Source organism: Monodon monoceros, unplaced genomic scaffold, assembly GCF_005190385.1.
Source record: "Monodon monoceros isolate NGI ecotype Baffin Bay Population unplaced genomic scaffold, NGI_Narwhal_1 Super_Scaffold_15, whole genome shotgun sequence".
Lineage (NCBI taxonomy): Eukaryota > Metazoa > Chordata > Mammalia > Artiodactyla > Monodontidae > Monodon > Monodon monoceros.
Genome location: NW_021703771.1, coordinates 40,691,485 through 40,709,364, shown reverse-complemented (window position 1 = coordinate 40,709,364; position 17,880 = coordinate 40,691,485). Strand labels below are relative to the sequence as shown.

The 17,880-nt window shown below is 38.7% G+C and overlaps 1 protein-coding gene across 2 annotated transcripts in view; it reads right to left on the bottom strand.

The window, feature by feature from the left end:
* RPF2 (ribosome production factor 2 homolog) overlaps window positions 1-17,880 on the bottom strand; it is a 39,269-nt gene that overhangs the window by 4,442 nt on the left and 16,947 nt on the right. For both annotated transcript variants that reach the window (XM_029223928.1, XM_029223929.1), the window contains 3 exons: window positions 15,462-15,561; window positions 5,630-5,732; window positions 681-825 (listed from right to left, as the gene is read on the bottom strand). In XM_029223928.1, coding sequence (XP_029079761.1) covers window positions 681-825; window positions 5,630-5,732; window positions 15,462-15,561 — 348 coding nt within the window. The remainder of the gene's footprint in view (window positions 1-680; window positions 826-5,629; window positions 5,733-15,461; window positions 15,562-17,880) is intronic.

The window sequence follows — 17,880 nt, the reverse complement described above, 5'->3', positions numbered from 1 at the left end:
ACAACAACTATTAACAATCTCCATTAGTGAGCACACCTTTAATGATACAGAGTCTATAGCCCTACAGCCCTTTCTCCTCCAACTTAGGTATAAACAGATCACTCAGAGCTTGTTAAAATGCCAATTCTAATTCAGTAGGACTACGGTGGGATCTGCAAATTCAGCATTTCTAACAATTCTCAGGTAAACTGTCAGACCATACTTTGAGAAGCAACACAACAGACTAATCACTGTCATGCACTGAGAGAATTTCCTGTGTTTAGCTTAAGGATTATAACTATCATTTCAATCTTTATTGGCATTCCAGAGATGCCATGTCTACTTGCTTTTTAAAACCATTCAAAAGTCAAAACACATTTTATGCAAGTATGGGTTACACATACTATGCTTGAAATTGCATTTTCACAATGCCTAAAATGAGCCCCATTTTTGCTGAAAACTGGCAGTCTTGACTACTAGGAAGCTCTCAGCAACACCTGATGCCTGGTTTCTACAATTTTATTATCAATTATGGTTGGCTTATTTGCTTCTTCCTCCTTTCTTTGGTTCTGAGAGTCTAATTTTATCTATTTTATTGACCTCTTTATGTATGCTCTTCAATATAATATGCCACAAATCCTTTTTTGGAAAGAAGAATGGAATATACAAATAAACATGGCACCAATCTACAAGTCATGTACCTTGAGGGCTTTGGGCATTTTCATAGATAACTTATAAAGGTCATCTGATGCTAGGTGTGTCCTCCTCAGAACCAGATCCAATGAGGGTCCCATCTCCTCCAATTCAATCCGAGGTGTTCTGCAGCCAGATTTCTTCAACAGCAACCTTTATGAAATAGCAAAAAAGAAATGTTGCTTTGACTTTGATAAAAGTCCCACCGCCCTCCCCGCAAATATTTTTGTTCTAGAAGATTACAGTTCCATAAAGTATCATAAAATGTTTAGAAAGGCTAAGCTTAAGAGACTTCCCTGGCAGTCCAGTGGTTAAGGCTCTGTGCTTCCAATGCAGCGGGAATGGGTTTGATCCCTAGTCAGGGAACTAATATCCCAGATACCACATAGCATGGCCAAAAAGATTAAAAAAAAAAAAAAAAAAAAGGAAAGGCTAAGCTTAATACTTTATATATTTAGACCAAGTATTTTCTTTTTATTTTTTTAAAATAAATTTATTTATTTTATTTATTTATTTTTGGCTGCACTGGGCCTTCATTGCTGCTTGCAGGCTTTCTCTAGTTGCAGCGAGCAGGGGCTACTCTTTGTTGCGCCGCGTGGCTTCTCGTTGCGGTGGCTTCTCTTGTTTCGGAGCACAGGCTCTAGGTGCATGGGCTTCACTAGTTGTGGCATGTGGGCTCAGTAGTTGTGGCTCACAGGCTCAGTAGCTGTGGTGCATGGGCTTAGTTGCTCTGCGGCATGTGGGATCTTCCCGCACCAGGGCTCGAACCCGTGTCCGCTGCATTGGCAGGCGGATTCTTAACCACTGAACCACCAGGGAAGCCCCAAGACCAAGTATCTTCTTTAGGCTACTTATTTTCAAAATAAAACATAAGAGTATGCAATATTGTTGAGAAACAGCAGGTGATACAGTTCTAAGAAGTGAAGTGGAATCCTTTTATTTGACTTCTTCATCTTACGCAAGATTTACATGATTATAAAAAAATCTTAATTGGGTTTTTGAAACATTATATTACATGACTGATTAACAAATTCTTATTTCTCTAAGACCTATTCAGAATCAACTTTTCTCCACAGCATAGACATTTACTGATCTCTATAGAGTGGAATGAACTTAATATAACAAAACCACAACTTTCTGGATACCATATGTCCAAATAGCTCTGGATTTGAAAGCATATGAAGGATACAATGGGGAGGAAGGGAGACTCACAAATTCTTTTTTTGTGAGAGATACAACAAGAACTGCTCAAAGACCTGAAGGTTATTTGAGTTAAAAGACTCAATTTGTTACTGTGGCCAGATCTCCATACAGGGGAAAAAAAGGACTAAATAACAATGTTTTTAAAAGATCAGCCTTGGGCTTCCCTGGTGGCACAGTGGTTGAAAATCTGCCTGCTAATGCAAGGCACACGGGTTCGAGCCCCGGTCTGGGAAGATCCCATATGCCACGGAGCAACTAGGCCCGTGAGCCACAACTACTGAGCCTGCGCGTCTGGAGCCTGTGCTCCACAACAAGAGAAGCCGCGAGAGAGGCCCGCGCACCGCGATGAAGAGTGGCCCCCGCTTGCCACAACTAGAGAAAGCCCTCACACAGAAAGTTAAGAACTATTGCCCAGAACCTTTACACCCCATGTAAATCTCCATTTCAGATCTTAACCTCAAGCTTTGTTTGTTTTGTTTCCCTATAAGCTCTAAATCAAAAGTGACATTCGGGCTTCCCTTGTGGCGCAGTGGTTGAGAGTCCGCCTGCCGATGCAGGGGGCGCAGGTTCGTGCCCCGGTCCGGGAGGATCCCACGTGCCGCAGAGCAGCTGGGCCTGGGAGCCATGGCCGCTGGGCCTGCGCATCCGGAGCCTGTGCTTGCCTATTTCTTGAGAAAGACTGGCATTACCACTCTTGTTTAAATTGCAATTTCCTTATTTTTCTCCCTTCCATATCCCTCTCTTCTGTTGACATTCTGTTTTCATTACTTAACTCCTTGCCTAGAATGTTGTGTTTGCTTTTTAAGGTATGCTAATACTTCCTGTTTTGCATATTTCTCCCCATAAAACCTACCCAATGCCATGGCAAAGGCATACGTGGCAGTTACTAAAGATCTTCAGTTTCATATTAATAGCTCTGGCCCTATAGTGAATAAAATTCTCCAAGGAATTAATTATTATAGGATATACAGGAAGGTGCCAGTAACACTATGATTTATTTCCCCAAAAGAGGAAAGGTCAAAGGTTCTATTAATGTAATTCCATGCTCAGAGTTCCTTTCATACAAGAAGCTCAAAACCATTTTATAAGCCTTACTGATCTTCACAAATTAATAAGCGTCAATATTAACTACTACCTTTAACCAACTGCCTAAGGGCTGGTTGGAAGAGGGCAGGACACCCAAGAGCAGCCTGTGAGAATGCCTGAGGAGCCACAGTAGGTCAGACACACTTCTACGGCACATTCCCACCTCTATCTGCACCCCTCTCCCTCTCATAAAGGAGAATTATCCGTCTCAGAGGGACCTCAGAATTACCTATATGATATTACTACACTTTGCAAAGGAAAAACAGGGGCCCTGAGAAGTGACTTGCCCATGTCATGTGGCAAAGCCTGGCAAAGAGCCAGGTCACTAGGCTCAGAGGTGATGCTCATTCCCGGGACCACCTCTTCCTTCCCCTCCCAAGCAGAGCACAGCCCTTGGAGGCTAAGCTAATCCACATCTAGGGATTTTCCCCAGTAGCAGCTTGCTCTCAATCACACTGTCCATTTTCTATTTCAAATCAATAGCTAGCAGGTATTACAGGATATAGATATGAAAAGCTGGGATTAAAATTTTACACTAGGGGGGCTTCCCTAGTGGCGCAGTGGTTGAGAGTCCGCCTGCCGATGCAGGGGACACGGGTTCGTGCCCCGGTCCGTGAAGATCCCACATGCCGTGGAGCAGCTGGGCCCGTGAGCCATGGCCGCTGAGCCTGCGCGTCTGGAGCCTGTGCTCCGCAACGGGAGAGGCCACAACAGTGAGAGGCCCGCGTACAGAAAAAAAAAAAAAAAATTACAATAGGGTTTCTGATCTTAAAAATTCAGATCTTGGGACTTCCCTGGTGGTCCGGTGGTTAAGAACCTGCCTTCCAATGCAGGGGACGTAGGTTCGATCCCTGGTCAGGGGAACTAAGATCCCACATGCCACAGGGCAACTAAGCCCTGTCACAACTACTAAGCCCATGGGCCTCAACTAGAGAGCCCATGTGCCACAAACTACAGAGTCCACGCACTCTGGAGCCCATGCACAACTAGCGAAGCCTGCGTGCTGCAACTGAAAGATCCTGCATGGTGCAAAGAAGACCCTGAGTGCCGCAGCTAAGTCCCAATGCAGCCAAAATTAAATAAATACATACATACATAAATAAAATAATTTCGTAAAAAATTCAAATCTTTTTTTTTTCATTATGGCAGATGCCATGCTAACCTAACAGTGATTCCAGCAATTACATACTTCTTAAAGTAAGTGGATGGACGAATATGTGTAGTTACACTGCCAATTTATCCTTGTTCTTAAGACTGATTTGCTAATTTTCTGTCCATTTTGCTTTATTTCTCTGTATTTTCTTTCTTTCTTTACAAATTTATCTTTCTTTTCACTAAATACAAGTTCTGATACAAGAGAATACTTCCTTTGAAATTGTTCACCATGAGTTTTAGATTATTATTATTCATTTCTCATTCTCAAAGACTTTTATCTTTATTTTTTAGCTCCTTTGTATCCCAGGGTCTCCTTGTTTAACATAAGTTTTCAAAAAGATTTTTTTTTATGCTAGTGATTTTTCATCTTTTATCTCTTGCTCTATAAATAGGAGTCACCTACTTCATAATATTCTTAGCTGCCCCAAAATCAAGTTTGGAAATGAAAACAACAGATTGTAGGGACTTTCAATCTCAACTAGTTAAAAATGATTATAAAATCCTTTGCCTGTTATTATTTAAATGAGAAAAAAATAGAAAAATAGAAATGGTGGTACCACTCATGTGGTGAAAAGAACCGAGCATCTCTGACTCCATACAGTTGAGACAAAGATGGAAATTACTAACAAAAAAGACGTGATTACTTAGTTCATTTGGATGTTCACTGGACACAAGCTGGTCAACCATGTATTCCATTATGATAAAAAAACAAAATTAAAACCATGGATGAAATGCTGAAGTCCACGAATGGTTGCACAAACGGCACCACTGCACGAAGACACTGTCAACACTGGGCTGTCGGCGCTCAGGCCGCACTGCCACGCCACAGCGTGAAGCAGACGTCAGGCTGAATTCAATGTACCAAGGGAGGCAGTTAGTGGGAGTCAATGTATTCTCTAGGAAAGTGTGTGCTCCATCAATCAGAGCTAACACTTTATTTTAAATAAGGGAAAAAACAAGTCATGCTTACCTCAAAAGGCAGTTGCAGCACGTCATTAAGGTTTTTATGAAAACAGAATGTGCTTGTTAGGATTTATATTTATATTGTGGTGGGGGTATGGGTAGAGGCCTGGGCTGGAGAAAGAAGGTAAAATGAATCGAGCTACTGAATCTTCTTATTACTTTCAGACTCCATTTTTTAGACTCAGGACTTTGAGATTTGCTTTGGCTGGGCTAAGACTTGTGGCTTGGCGCTCTAAATTTAGTCAAGAAAAACAGGGAGATACTGCATAAAAGTATGGCAAGTTAGGACTGAATAAGCGTTCTAAGCTCAGAGGGAGTGTAGTGTTTGATGCCCCAGGGCCCTGGAAAAGCAGGGTTTCCGGGAGGCAGAAGTTAGCAGGGGAGTGACAGACCTGAGGATCAGCACAGAGCTACTTTGTCACCGCTATTCTGAAAACTCTCCAAATAAACTTTTGGCCAGACACCAATTCTAAGTCTGAGCTCTATAAAACAGTCACACTAAAATGCTAACCCTGAGGATTAACAAAAACATGCTAAGAAATGCACTTACTTATAGCTTCGAAAGTAAATCTTCCCATTCAGTGCAGTGAAGTGCAGAACATACTCTAAACCAGCCAGACGGACATTTGATACTGTGGGGCCTCTGAAGAAATCTAAAAGCACACATCAGGTTGTTTGGAAAAAAAAAAAAAAGATTAACGTACCTTTAAAATTCAGTTACAAATCAGCTGCATTCTAAACGCAACTCTCTGTATCTTATCTAAAAAGCAGCACAAAAACTCATGCCTGAAAAATCTGATGGTCCCGCCCCTCTACCATTTAATCTCATGACTGTATTTCTGTTTAGTTCACTGAGCCATGTAATTTTTCAGTTTTGCAGTTCTCCCTCTAAGCCAATGCTCAGCACCAGAGTATAACAGGTTTATTGTGAATAGTAATTTTTTAGAAAATGTAAAACAAGGTATACAATTTTAATCAACTAAGACAGATAGGTTAAGATGGCAAAAGTCTATAAAAATGGCTGTTCAAACTTTGACTATTAAATTGAACTAGTGTTTGTTATATGGCAGACGCCAACAAACAAGAAAATTCTAACAAGGTATCTCAATTATATGAGCAAAGAAAAGCTATCTAGTGTCAAAGCCAGAAAAGAACCATCAAGATCAATGAGTAGACTGTTTTCCCAAAGAGTGGTAATAATACCCAAGTGGCATATATGAGATAATTTTAAATGATACACAGGCAGATATAATCTACAATGCATTATTTATGTTATCATACACCATTTTCCACTGAGAGTAGGGACACAGGGTTTCCTTTTAAAAAGAGGAGTCAGAGGCTTCCCTGGTGGCGCAGTGGTTGAGAGTCCGCCTGCCAATGCAGGGGACACAGGTTCGTGCCCCGGTCCGGGAAGATCCCACATGCCGCGGAGCAGCTGGGTAAGCCTGCGCGTCCGGAGCCTGTGCTCTGCAACGGGAGAGGCCACGGCGGTGAGAGGCCCACGTACCGCAAAAAATAAAAATAAAAATAAAAAATAAAAAGAGGAGTCAATTTAAAGAAAAATCTCCAGTGAACAATGCTATGGATACTACATGGACATGGCTAACCTTATGAAGGTGGCACATGAATGAAAAGAGTTTGGAAAACAGCAAACAGGTTTGGTCACCTCATTTTACAGATAAAAAGATTGAACTTGGGGGGAGGCTAAATGGGAACACACGAATAACATCTAGCTAAGAAAAAGTTATGCATAAAAGGGTCATCCAAATTAATTACTTAGGAAGAGGTGCCCTAAGACAGGTGATGTCATAAACAGGAAATATCTCATTCTGTCCCAATCTGTAGCCACTCAGCACTTGCTTCCCTCCTCCCATTAGCTCATAAGATGGGAATTATCTCCATGTGCATGGACATATACAACTTTTACAGTTTGCTTTTTCCTTCTTATAGATAACTAAAAGAAAATCACATCACTAACATACATACAGCAGACATTAAGTGTGCATACCCTTGTACACACCACCCTTCCTTACTACCACAAATAAAAATCCCTTGGGGGTACTTTTATAAACCAAATATGTACTTTTTCAAGGTATTTTGATCTAAAAATTCACTTTAATTAATGAAGAACTTTCCCATAGTTTTGCCAAAACCTGACTCTCCTTCAGTGGCCAAGTTAATAAAGCCCCACTCACGGTTGTGGCAGCATTATTGAAGTCAGAGTCATTCTGGGGAACAAGATATGTACATTCCAGTCTCCCCTGAAACAGTTTTTGTAATGCAAACCTTACAGGCATGTGCTTTTTCCATAAGCTTTTAAGAATGAAAAAAAAAAAACAAAAAAAAGAATGAAATGAGGTAGAAAGTTTTAAGAACATTGACCCTTACCTCACACCATACACAAAAATTAACTCAAAATGGATCATAAACCTAAATGTAAGATCTAAAGTTATAAGACTTCAAAAAAATATTTATAAGAGAAAAAATCTTTGCAATCTTGGGATAAGCAAAGGTTCCTTAAACAAAACACTGTATGAACAACCATTAAAGAAAAAAATTGGATAAAGTACACTTCACAAAAATTTAAAATTTCTGCTCTTTAAAAGACATCACTGTTTGCAGATGACATGATACTATACATAGAAAATCCTAAATATGCCACCAAAAAACTACTAGAGTTCATCAATGAATACAGTAAAGTTGCAGGATATAAAATTAATACACAGAAATTTGTTGCATTTCTATACACTAACAGCGCACTGTCAGAGAAATACCTAGGAATAAACCTACCTAGGGAGTTAAAAGACCTATACTGGAAACCTGTAAGACATGGATGAAAGAAATTGAAGACAACACAAACACATGGAAAGATATACTGTGTTCACGGATTGGAAGAATTAATATTGTTAAAATGACCATAATACTCTATAGATTCAATGCAACCCCTATCAAAATACCAATGCCATAGAACTAGAATAATTTTAAAATGTGTATGGAAACACAAAAGACCCAAATAGTCAAAACAATCTTGAGAAAGAACAGAGCTGGAGGAATCATGCTCCCTGACTTCAGACAGACACAAAAACAGATACATGGATCAATGGAACAGAATAGAGAGCCCAGAAATAAACTCACATACTTAAGGTCAATTAATCTATGACAAAGGAAGCAAGCATATACAATGTTGAAAAATCTCTTTGGTAAATGGTGCTGGGAAAACTGGACAGCTACACATAAAAGAATGAAATCAGAACATTTTCTCACACAATATATAAAAATAAACTCAAAATGCATTAAAGATCTAAATGTAAGACCAGAAACTATAAAACTCCTAGAAGAAAACATAGGCAGAACACTCTTTGACATAAATCGTAGCAATATTTTTTTTTGAACCTGTCTCCTAAGGCAAAGGAAGCACAAGCAAAAATAAACAAATGGGACCTACTTAAACCTAAAAGCAGAAGACCTGACTAGACATTTTTCCAAAGAACACATACTGATGGCCAACAGGCACATGAAAAGATGATCAACACTGCTAATCATCAGAAAAATGCTAATCAAAAGCACAATGAAATATCATCTTACACCAGTCAGAATGGCTATCATCAAAAAGACCACTAATAACAAGTGTTGGTGAGGATGTAGAGAAAATGGAGTCCTTGTAGGAATGTAAGTTCTACAGGCACTGAGGAAAACAAGATGGAGGTTCCTAAAAAACTAAAAATAAAACTATCATATCCAGCAATTCCACTCCTGGGTACATATCCAAAGAAAACAACACACTAATTTGAAAGGATACAGGTACTACCTCAATGTTCACAGCACCATTATTTACAATAGCCAAGATATGGAAGCAACCTAAGTGTCCATACACACACACACACACACGCACACACACAAACATACATACAATGAAATTCTACTCAGCCATAAAAAGAAGGAAATTTTGCCATTTGCAGCAACATGGATGGACTTGGAGAGCATTATGCTAAGTGAAATTAGTCAGAGGAAGACAATGTATGATATCACTTGTATGTGGAATCTAAAAAATACAACAAACTAGTGCACATAACAAAAAGGAAGCTGACTCACAGATATAGAGAACCAGTGGTTACCAGTGGGGAGAGGAAAAGGGGAGGGGCAAGAGAGGGACACAGGCTTAAAGGTACAAACTACTATGTATAAAATAAATAAACTACAAGGATATACTGTACAGCACAGGGAATATAGCCAACAATTTATAATAACTGTAAGTGTAGTATAATCTTTAAAAATTGTGAATCACTATGTTGTATACCTGAAACTTACATAATATTATAAATCAGCTATACCTCGATAAAAATTTTTTTTTTAAAAGACATCATTAAAAACAAAAAGGCAAGGGACTTCCCTGGCGGTGCAGTGGTTAAAGACTCCGTGCTGCCACTGCAGGGGAAGCGAGTTTGATCCCTGGTTGGGGAACTAATAAGATCCCACATGCTGCATGGTGTGGCCAATAAATAAATACATAAATCAATAAAACAAAAAGGCAAGCCACAGACCAGGAGAAAATATTCAAAGATTATATGTCAGACAGACAAAAGACTTATCTCTCACACACACACACACACACAAACACATACACACTCTTCCACATTAGTTCTCAAAAAAAGACAAATAACCAAATAAAAAAATCAGGCAAAGATCTGAACAGACACTTTACCAAAGATATACAAATGGCCAATAAGCACATGAAAAGATGTTCAACATTATTAGTCACCAGAAAATGCAAATTAAAACTGCAACACTACCACTCCTTTATTTTGTAGATTTGACTTTGGAAACATACTACTGTCAGTATTCAACACCTATTAGAGTAACTAAAATTAAAAAGAACGGCCTACCAAGTATTGACAAGGAGATGGAGCACCTACAGTTAGTGGGAATGCAAAATAGTGCAACCATGTTGGAGAACAGTTTGGCAGTTTCTTAAAAATGTTTAACATAGGGCTTCCCTGGTGGCGCAGTCGTTAAGAATCTGCCTGCCAATGCAGGGGACATGAGTTCGAGCCCTGGTCTGGGAGGATCCCACATGCTGCGGAGCAGCTGGGCCCATGAGCCACAACTACTGAGCCTGCGCGTCTGGAGCCTGTGCTCTGCAACAAGAGAGGCCACGACAGTGAGAGGCCCACGCAAAAAAAAAAAAAAAAAAAAAAAAGTTTAACATATGCTATTCAAATGATCCAACCATTCTATTCCTAGGTATTCACCCAAAGGAAATGAAAACATAGGTCCTCACAAAAATTTGTATATAAATGTTTACAGCAGTTCTACTGGTAATAATTAAAAGCTGGAATCAATCTAAATGTCCATCAAGAGATGAAGGTATAAACAAACTGCAGAATAGCTATAAATGGAATACTGCTCAGTTATAAAAAGAAATGGAGGATTGATACATACAATAACATGAATGAATCTCAAAACAAACTGGGTGAAAGAAACCAGGCCAAGAAAAGTACATAGTCTATGATTCCATTTACCTAAATTCTGAAAAATGCAAAAATGACAGAAAGCAGATCAATGTTTGCTTAGAATAGAGAAAAATAATGGATTACCAAAGGGCACAGGGAAATTCTGGGGGGTGATGGAAAGGTTCTATATCTTGATTGCAGTGGTGTTTTTAGAGGTATATAAATATGTCAAAATCCATTAAATTTTAAAACTTTAAATATGTGCATTTGGACTTCCCTGGTGGCGCAATGGTTAAGAATCCATCTGCCAATGCAGGGTTCGATCCCTGGTGCAGGAAGATCCCACATGCCGCGGAGCAACTAAGCCTGTGCGCCACAACTACTGAGCCTGTGCGCTAGAGCCCGCATGCCACAACTACTGCAGCCCGCGCGCCTAGAGCCCGTGATCCGCAACAAGAGAAGCCACCGCCTGCGCACCGCATTGAAGAGTAGGCCCCACTTGCTGCAACTAGAGAAAGCCCATGCGCAGCAACAAAAACCCAACGCAACCAAAAAATAAATTAAAACTTTTAAAAAAAGAATTAAAAAAAGAATTTAAAAATAAATACGTGCACTTGATTGTATGTAAATCATACCCCAAAAAATAATTTATAATGAAAAAACTTAATAAAGCTATCCCTAAAAATTGAAAACAAAATGAAATGAACCTGTGTATTGGGCTGAAGGCATAATCATACAGAAAAGGACTGTTTCAAGTGACTTCAAAACACAGTAATTTGACCATATTCCTAATAGGATATATAGACATATAGAACTGCAAAAAAAAAACACACACACAAAAAACAAAACACCCTTCAGTTGCACTCAATATTCATACTACCAGTAGTAATAATAGTATTTTATTCTGAGACTGTTGTATGTGTAGTACAGTATAAAGTAAATGCATCATTATGTTGGAGTCATTGAGAACCTGGATTTTTGTCATGGATGAAAGAAGGTACGTACGTGTACATATCCTTCTGTCCTAAATTTGAGTTCGAAGTTTCAGTATGAACTCAGGATATATTTTATCTTAACAAATAAATCTCATAGTTCTGTCCACTGAAAAAGCCTAGAAACAATGACCAACCCAGAAATACTCCCTAGCACACAAAATGTGATTTCTAAAATAATCTCACTTAAAAAAAAACCCAGGATCCTTACAGAAATAGCTGATTCCAGGACTGGAGCAATTAAAGTACAAGAGGAGTCTATAACATCAAGGGGGTGATGGATTAAAATGTGTTGAAACTCAGAGCACTGTCAAAAAGGCTGACCCTAAACTGGACAGGAATGATGGTTGAGGTAAAAAGGGAGATATTATGAGAATAGGGATAAGGAGAAAAACCTGGTTAAACAGAAATAAGGGGGTAGAAGATAAATTGGTTATAATTAGAAAGAAAGCCCCAGTTTGGACATTTTTTCAATGGATCAATTCCAAGCAAAAATAACACCTTTAGTGTGTCTGTGCCCATGAGTAAAAACACTGGGAAAGGGCACAGAAGGATGACCAGGGTGTTGACGGGAAAGACTGGGGGATGTGGAGTCAGAGAATGGATAAGATCCTGATTCTGACACTTACTAACTCTTCACTCTGGACATCAGTGAACTGGTCTCAATTTCTTCATCCACAACATGGGAATAATATTACCATAATGAACTGAATGTTTGTTTAACCTCTAGTGTGACTATATTTGGAAATGAGGCTTCTAAGGAAGTACTTAAGGTTAAATGAGGTATGTCATAAGGGTAGGGTCTGCTCCCATAGGATTAGAATCCATATAAGAAGAGACACCAGAAAACTTAAACCCCTCTTTCCTCTGTCTATCTCCCTCCTTCCCTTCCTCCCCAAGGAAAAGCCTTGTAAGCACAAAGCAAGAAGCCAGCAAGAGAGTCCTCACCAGAAACCTGGACTTCTAGAACTGTGAGAAAATAAATTTCTGTTGCTTATAAGCCACCCAGTCTATGGTCTTTTGTATGGCACCCTGAGCAGACTAATACAATTATCTCTGTAGAGCTGTAGAAAAGATTAAATTTAATAAATTACCTGACCTAATCTATGGCAGTTATTTTCATTATTATATGTATTAAAGTGGAATAAGAATTAGGAAATGAGAAAGGTTAAAAAAAATTAAAACAATGACCACAGATGTAGATATGACCACTAATATAGACAAAGGCAATGAAGAACAAAAAAAAAAAACCCAGTTAGGTAGTTAAGTTAAAGGTAGGCTTTAAAGGGACACTTAATAAAACTAACTTATTACTTGATTCATTATCATCTTTATATACAAGGAGTAGTCATACTAAAAAATAACCATAAAAAGTAGGATGGACTGGGAGTTCCATGGCGGTCTAGTGGTTAGGATTTGGCGCTTTCACTACTGTGGCCCAGGTTCAATCCCTCGTCCTTTTTGGGGAACTGAGATCCCACAAGCCACATGGCACAACCAGAATTTAAAAAAAAAATTAGGATGGACTGAATCAAAAAACAGGCACTGGTTTTCTGTAAAGAAAAGCAGGACCTGCTAAGATTAACTACAAATCTATATAATATTTAAAGCAAAAGAGAAGCAAAATTCGAATGAACAAAATGGGTATCTGGCATGAAAATACTGAAGTTAACTTTTCTTTCTGGCCAATTACAAAAAGAAAACAAAAACACAACTTCCAAACAGGAAAAAAGCCCTTGATAAAATTCTCTTTACCTACATTATTTCATTTGAAATAATTCTCTTTACCTACATTATTTCATTTGAACACACAACACAAACCAAGAAGTCTGCAACTTTCTTACTTCTTATTTATATTAAAAACTCAATTTTGCTTAGTGCCAGACAATGTCACTCCATCCTGCTACCTGTCTTTCTTCTTTCTTAATTCCTTTTTGGTTTTCACTCCCTCCCTCTCATTACTGCATCATGTGGTTATTCCTGCCATCTAGTGGAAGCACAAAATAGTAAGATAAAACCATTTAAACAGAAGCTACAAAGCTCTGTTATAACAAATTATAAGTACTTCCCTCACTAATAATAATTATACAGAAGAACAAGGGGAAAAAAGCAGGAAATCTGAGCCAACGCAGTACAAATACTAGGAATCTTGGCTAAAAAAACTCCCTTGATGTTTTGGGCTATGTAATATTCAAAGAAATGTTGGTCGCTGTCTTCCATGTATGATTTTTTTTTAATTAATTTATTTTTTTGGCTACGTTGGGTCTTTGTTGCTGCATGCGGGCTTTCTCTAGTTGAGGTGAGTGGGGGCTACTCTTCGTTGCGGTGCAACATGCAATGCAGGCTTCTCATTGCAGTGGCTTCTCTTGTGGAGCATGGGCTCTAGGTGCGTGGACTTCAGTAGTTGTGGCACGCAGGCTCAGTAGTTGTGGCTCACAGGCTCTAGAGCGCAGGCTCAGCAGTTGTGGTGCACGGGCTTAGTTGCTCCGTGGCATGTGCGATCTTCCCGGACCAGGGATCAAACCCGTGTCCCCTGCATTGGCAGGCGGATTCTTAACCACTGCGTCACCAGGGAAGTCCCTTTTTTTTTTTTTTAATTCATGGAAAACAGAGGTAAGAACCTATAGCAAAGACCCTGCAAAGGAATTATTCACCATGGGCAGGATGAAGAGCAGAAGCAGAAAAGCACAGGCTTTGGGTTTTGATTCTGCTTCACTTACTTAATGGCTCTTAACCTCTCTGAGCCTCCAACTTCCCATCTGTAAAATGAAATGTTACCAAACTCAAGAGTTTTAGTAAGGATTAAACAGGTAACAGTGATACTTAGTTTTTCAAAAATAGCCATTATGAACAAGAGAAATGAGAAGTCCCGAAAACCGTATTCCTAACAATAAGAGCATAACTAATCCCAATAAGGAAAACCGAAAGCAATGTGTCTGCCCACAAACATTTGGTTGGCTCAGATTTGTAAACAGCATGTATATAATTTATAATATATCCCCCACCAACTTTTCAAAAGTCATCTAGGGCAAAGTATATAAAAATCCAAAAGAAGGGCAACCAAAAAAGTTAAGCCATAGCTTGTAAGAATGGTGCAAGAAAAGCTCAAATAGAATAAATTATTTAAACTTTAGAAAATGCCACTGAGTATAAGAAGAGTTCATATCTCTAGGGACGAACTAAATTACCTTCCAGAGTAAGAACAGAGCTGGCAGATGTGATCACACAATATTAAGTATTAGTAACCGTTAAGAAACCACGGAGAACAATAATGTCAGCTTTTCAAAAAAGGAGAAAAAAAGTGGTTTAAAATTGGTAAATTTAACATCAATCTCAGACAATAACTATATATTGTATATTGGATTTTAAGAAGGTGGCTTGTGAACACATAAAAAGTAATGTAGTCATTAGATAAAACATTAGGAATGAGCAGAGTTCACTAAGAACCAATCACCTTTAAAACAACCTTACAAGGTTTTTTTTGTTTTTTTTTAAATGGAAAAGGGAGGAATGAAATTGGTGGAGATTAAGAAAGCAAGTTATACGGGGTTATAGTGTGAAAAGCCTTGTATATCAGACTAAGAAAAACTAATAAAGGTTTTTGAATTGGAAGTGGATGATGTATAATAATCTTGAAAATTTAACTTTTCAATTTTCTAAATTTAATAATGCCAATAATGACAGGAGACGGGTGCAAGCATTAAACAGGTTGCTACCAAAGTTACTATACCATCAAAAAGTAATAATGATCTATAGAGTATAGCATCCTTTTAACTCTCTCCTGCTTCTAGTGGGGAATAAACAAAATAATGAAAAGGAGAAAAAGAGATCAAAGAGAAAAAGCTGTATATCTAGAGTGAAGTTGCAAACTGCCACGACCAATGGCAACTCTTAGAATGCCGACCTGAGCTATCCTGCAGATATGTATTAAAATACTTACCAATAAGAAGGCTTTTTAGCCTTCTGTAGTCTTCTGTTACATCAAAATCATCACCTGCAAATATTAACATGGGTTTTGTTCCCTCCGGACATTTACTATTCTAGGAAATAAAAAAAAGTAATTATATAATTATCAAGTCTAAATTGTTTATATGCTGATTTTAAAGCAGTCAATATTTATATATAGCAGGGGTCCCCAACCCCTGGACTGGCATCAGTCCTCGGCCTGTTAGGAACCGGGCTGCACAGCAAGAGGTGAGCGGCAGGCGAGTGAGTGAAGCTTCATCTGCTGCTCCCCCTCGCTCGCATTACTGCCTGAACCATTCCCCATCCCCCCATCCATCTGTGGAAAACTTGTCTTCCATGAAACTGGTCCCAGATGCCAAAAAGATTGGGGACCGCTGATACACAGTGACTCATTTTCACATTTTCTTAACTGTCATAAAACTATGTCTATGAATGCTGATTTTATTTATTTATTTAGTTTGGCCACACGGTACGGCATGCAGACTCTTAGTTCCCCAACCAGGAATTGAACCCGTGCCCCCTGCAGTGGAAGCACAGAGCCTTAACCACTGGACCACCAAGGATGTCCCTATGAACACTGATTTTAGACTTAAAACCAGAGTGGGGATTTTTTAATTTACAGATTTTTATACTAAAAAATGATTTTTCATTCCACTCCCTCTTAGTGCCAAATTAATAAGTGATTAAAGAATGATGTAAGCTACTTTTTATCACTTTCTATGCAAAGAATAAAATAAAAAGCTAAACTTGCGGCAAAACAAACACAGCCCTCTAACAGCCAACATCTCAGAGTCAAAATAAATTTAATTTCTTTGAATTATTTGTAACAATGTGCCTTTCCTACTATGTCACACCAGCAGTATTTTTAAATGAAAGCTAAACTGAAGTACCAACTAAACATTAACATGGGAAGCAATATAATGTTATACAAGCTACAGAAAATATGGGCAATCCTCACTCAGCAGGATCGAAGCTCTACTCTAAAAGATATTTTGTCTCGTTCTGGATTTTCTTTTCTTTCTTTTTTTTGGCTGCACCACACAGCTTGTGGGATCTTAGCTTCCACACCAGGGAATGAATCCGAGCCCTCGACAGTGAAAGTGTGGAGTCCTAACACTGGACCGCCAGAGAACTCCCTAGTTCTGGATTTTCTATACCAAAAAGAATGTGAATTTTTGTTTTACCAAAGTGAAAGAAAAAATCAAATAGAAAAAATTCTTTAACTGAAGGGTTAATTTATGGAGGAAGAAGAATCGGTCTGAGCTTCCCACTGATTCTAATATCTCTGCCTTGACACTAATCAAGGTTTATCCAAGTGTAGGGGGTGGGGGCAGACAGGACCACAAACAAACAAACATCCTCTGCCCTTGGACCAGAGGTCACGTGTTGCTTCCCTGTTCACCATGACCACTCTTGTTGACATTCCCTGCTTCCAACACGAACCTGAACTGTCTAAACTTAGGAGATGGGCCTAAAATCTGTCTGTCTGATTGTGGGCCTGAATAGACCCTCCAGACCCAATGACTCTTCTGTGTTCCACCTGTGCCCAACTAACCTTTAATTTTAAATCATCTCATTTCTTAGGCTTATTTTATGCAGAATAACCATCCCTAGAATTTTGGCTATCTTAGAAAACAGGCTTCTAGAATAATCACTCTATTTCCTGGTAGCATCTAATCACCTGTTGCTTAAGAGTTAACAGAGGGATGAGGCTTGGCAATAAAAGTAAGCAAGAAAAGAAATATCTGGTAAAGATGTCTTAAAAACGAGGAGGTAGAAATAAAGAAGAAATAAATATGGAAGGAAAGTGCAACAAAACATGCAACTCCAAAACAAACTAAAAATACGAGGTTGTAGCCAAATAACGGGGTCAAAGTGAAGGGGACTGGCTAATAGTCTATGTAGGAACTGCCAATGTAAGCACATTCTCATCAATTAATGAATTTTATAGTTATGGATATGCTCCATGAGTGAAAATTTAGTACTCAATTTATTTTTATTTTTCTTCCCCACACCAAAACAGTACTTTATTTTGTAAATTTTGACCCATTATTACTCCCATGTTATGGTTTTTTCAGCTGTCAAGTGTACAAGGTGAAGAAAAAATTTAGTTAGATGGGGGTTGCACCTGGAAAATAAATTTCTTAAACTCCATATACACGTTTCAAAACTGCTGGGTCCCGAGTCCATCTATGAACCCCCGGGCTGCCAGTATCATGTGCAGCACACTAAAGCTACACTATCTGAATAGCTTATTAATTCTGCATAAATCAGGTCAATCAATGTGTCAACCTGTAACAGACTGCACACTTTTAACTGAACATGGCAAAATATTCACTCTCTAGAACTTTACATCATCATTTGATGTCAAACAATGAAGCAAATCCCAACAG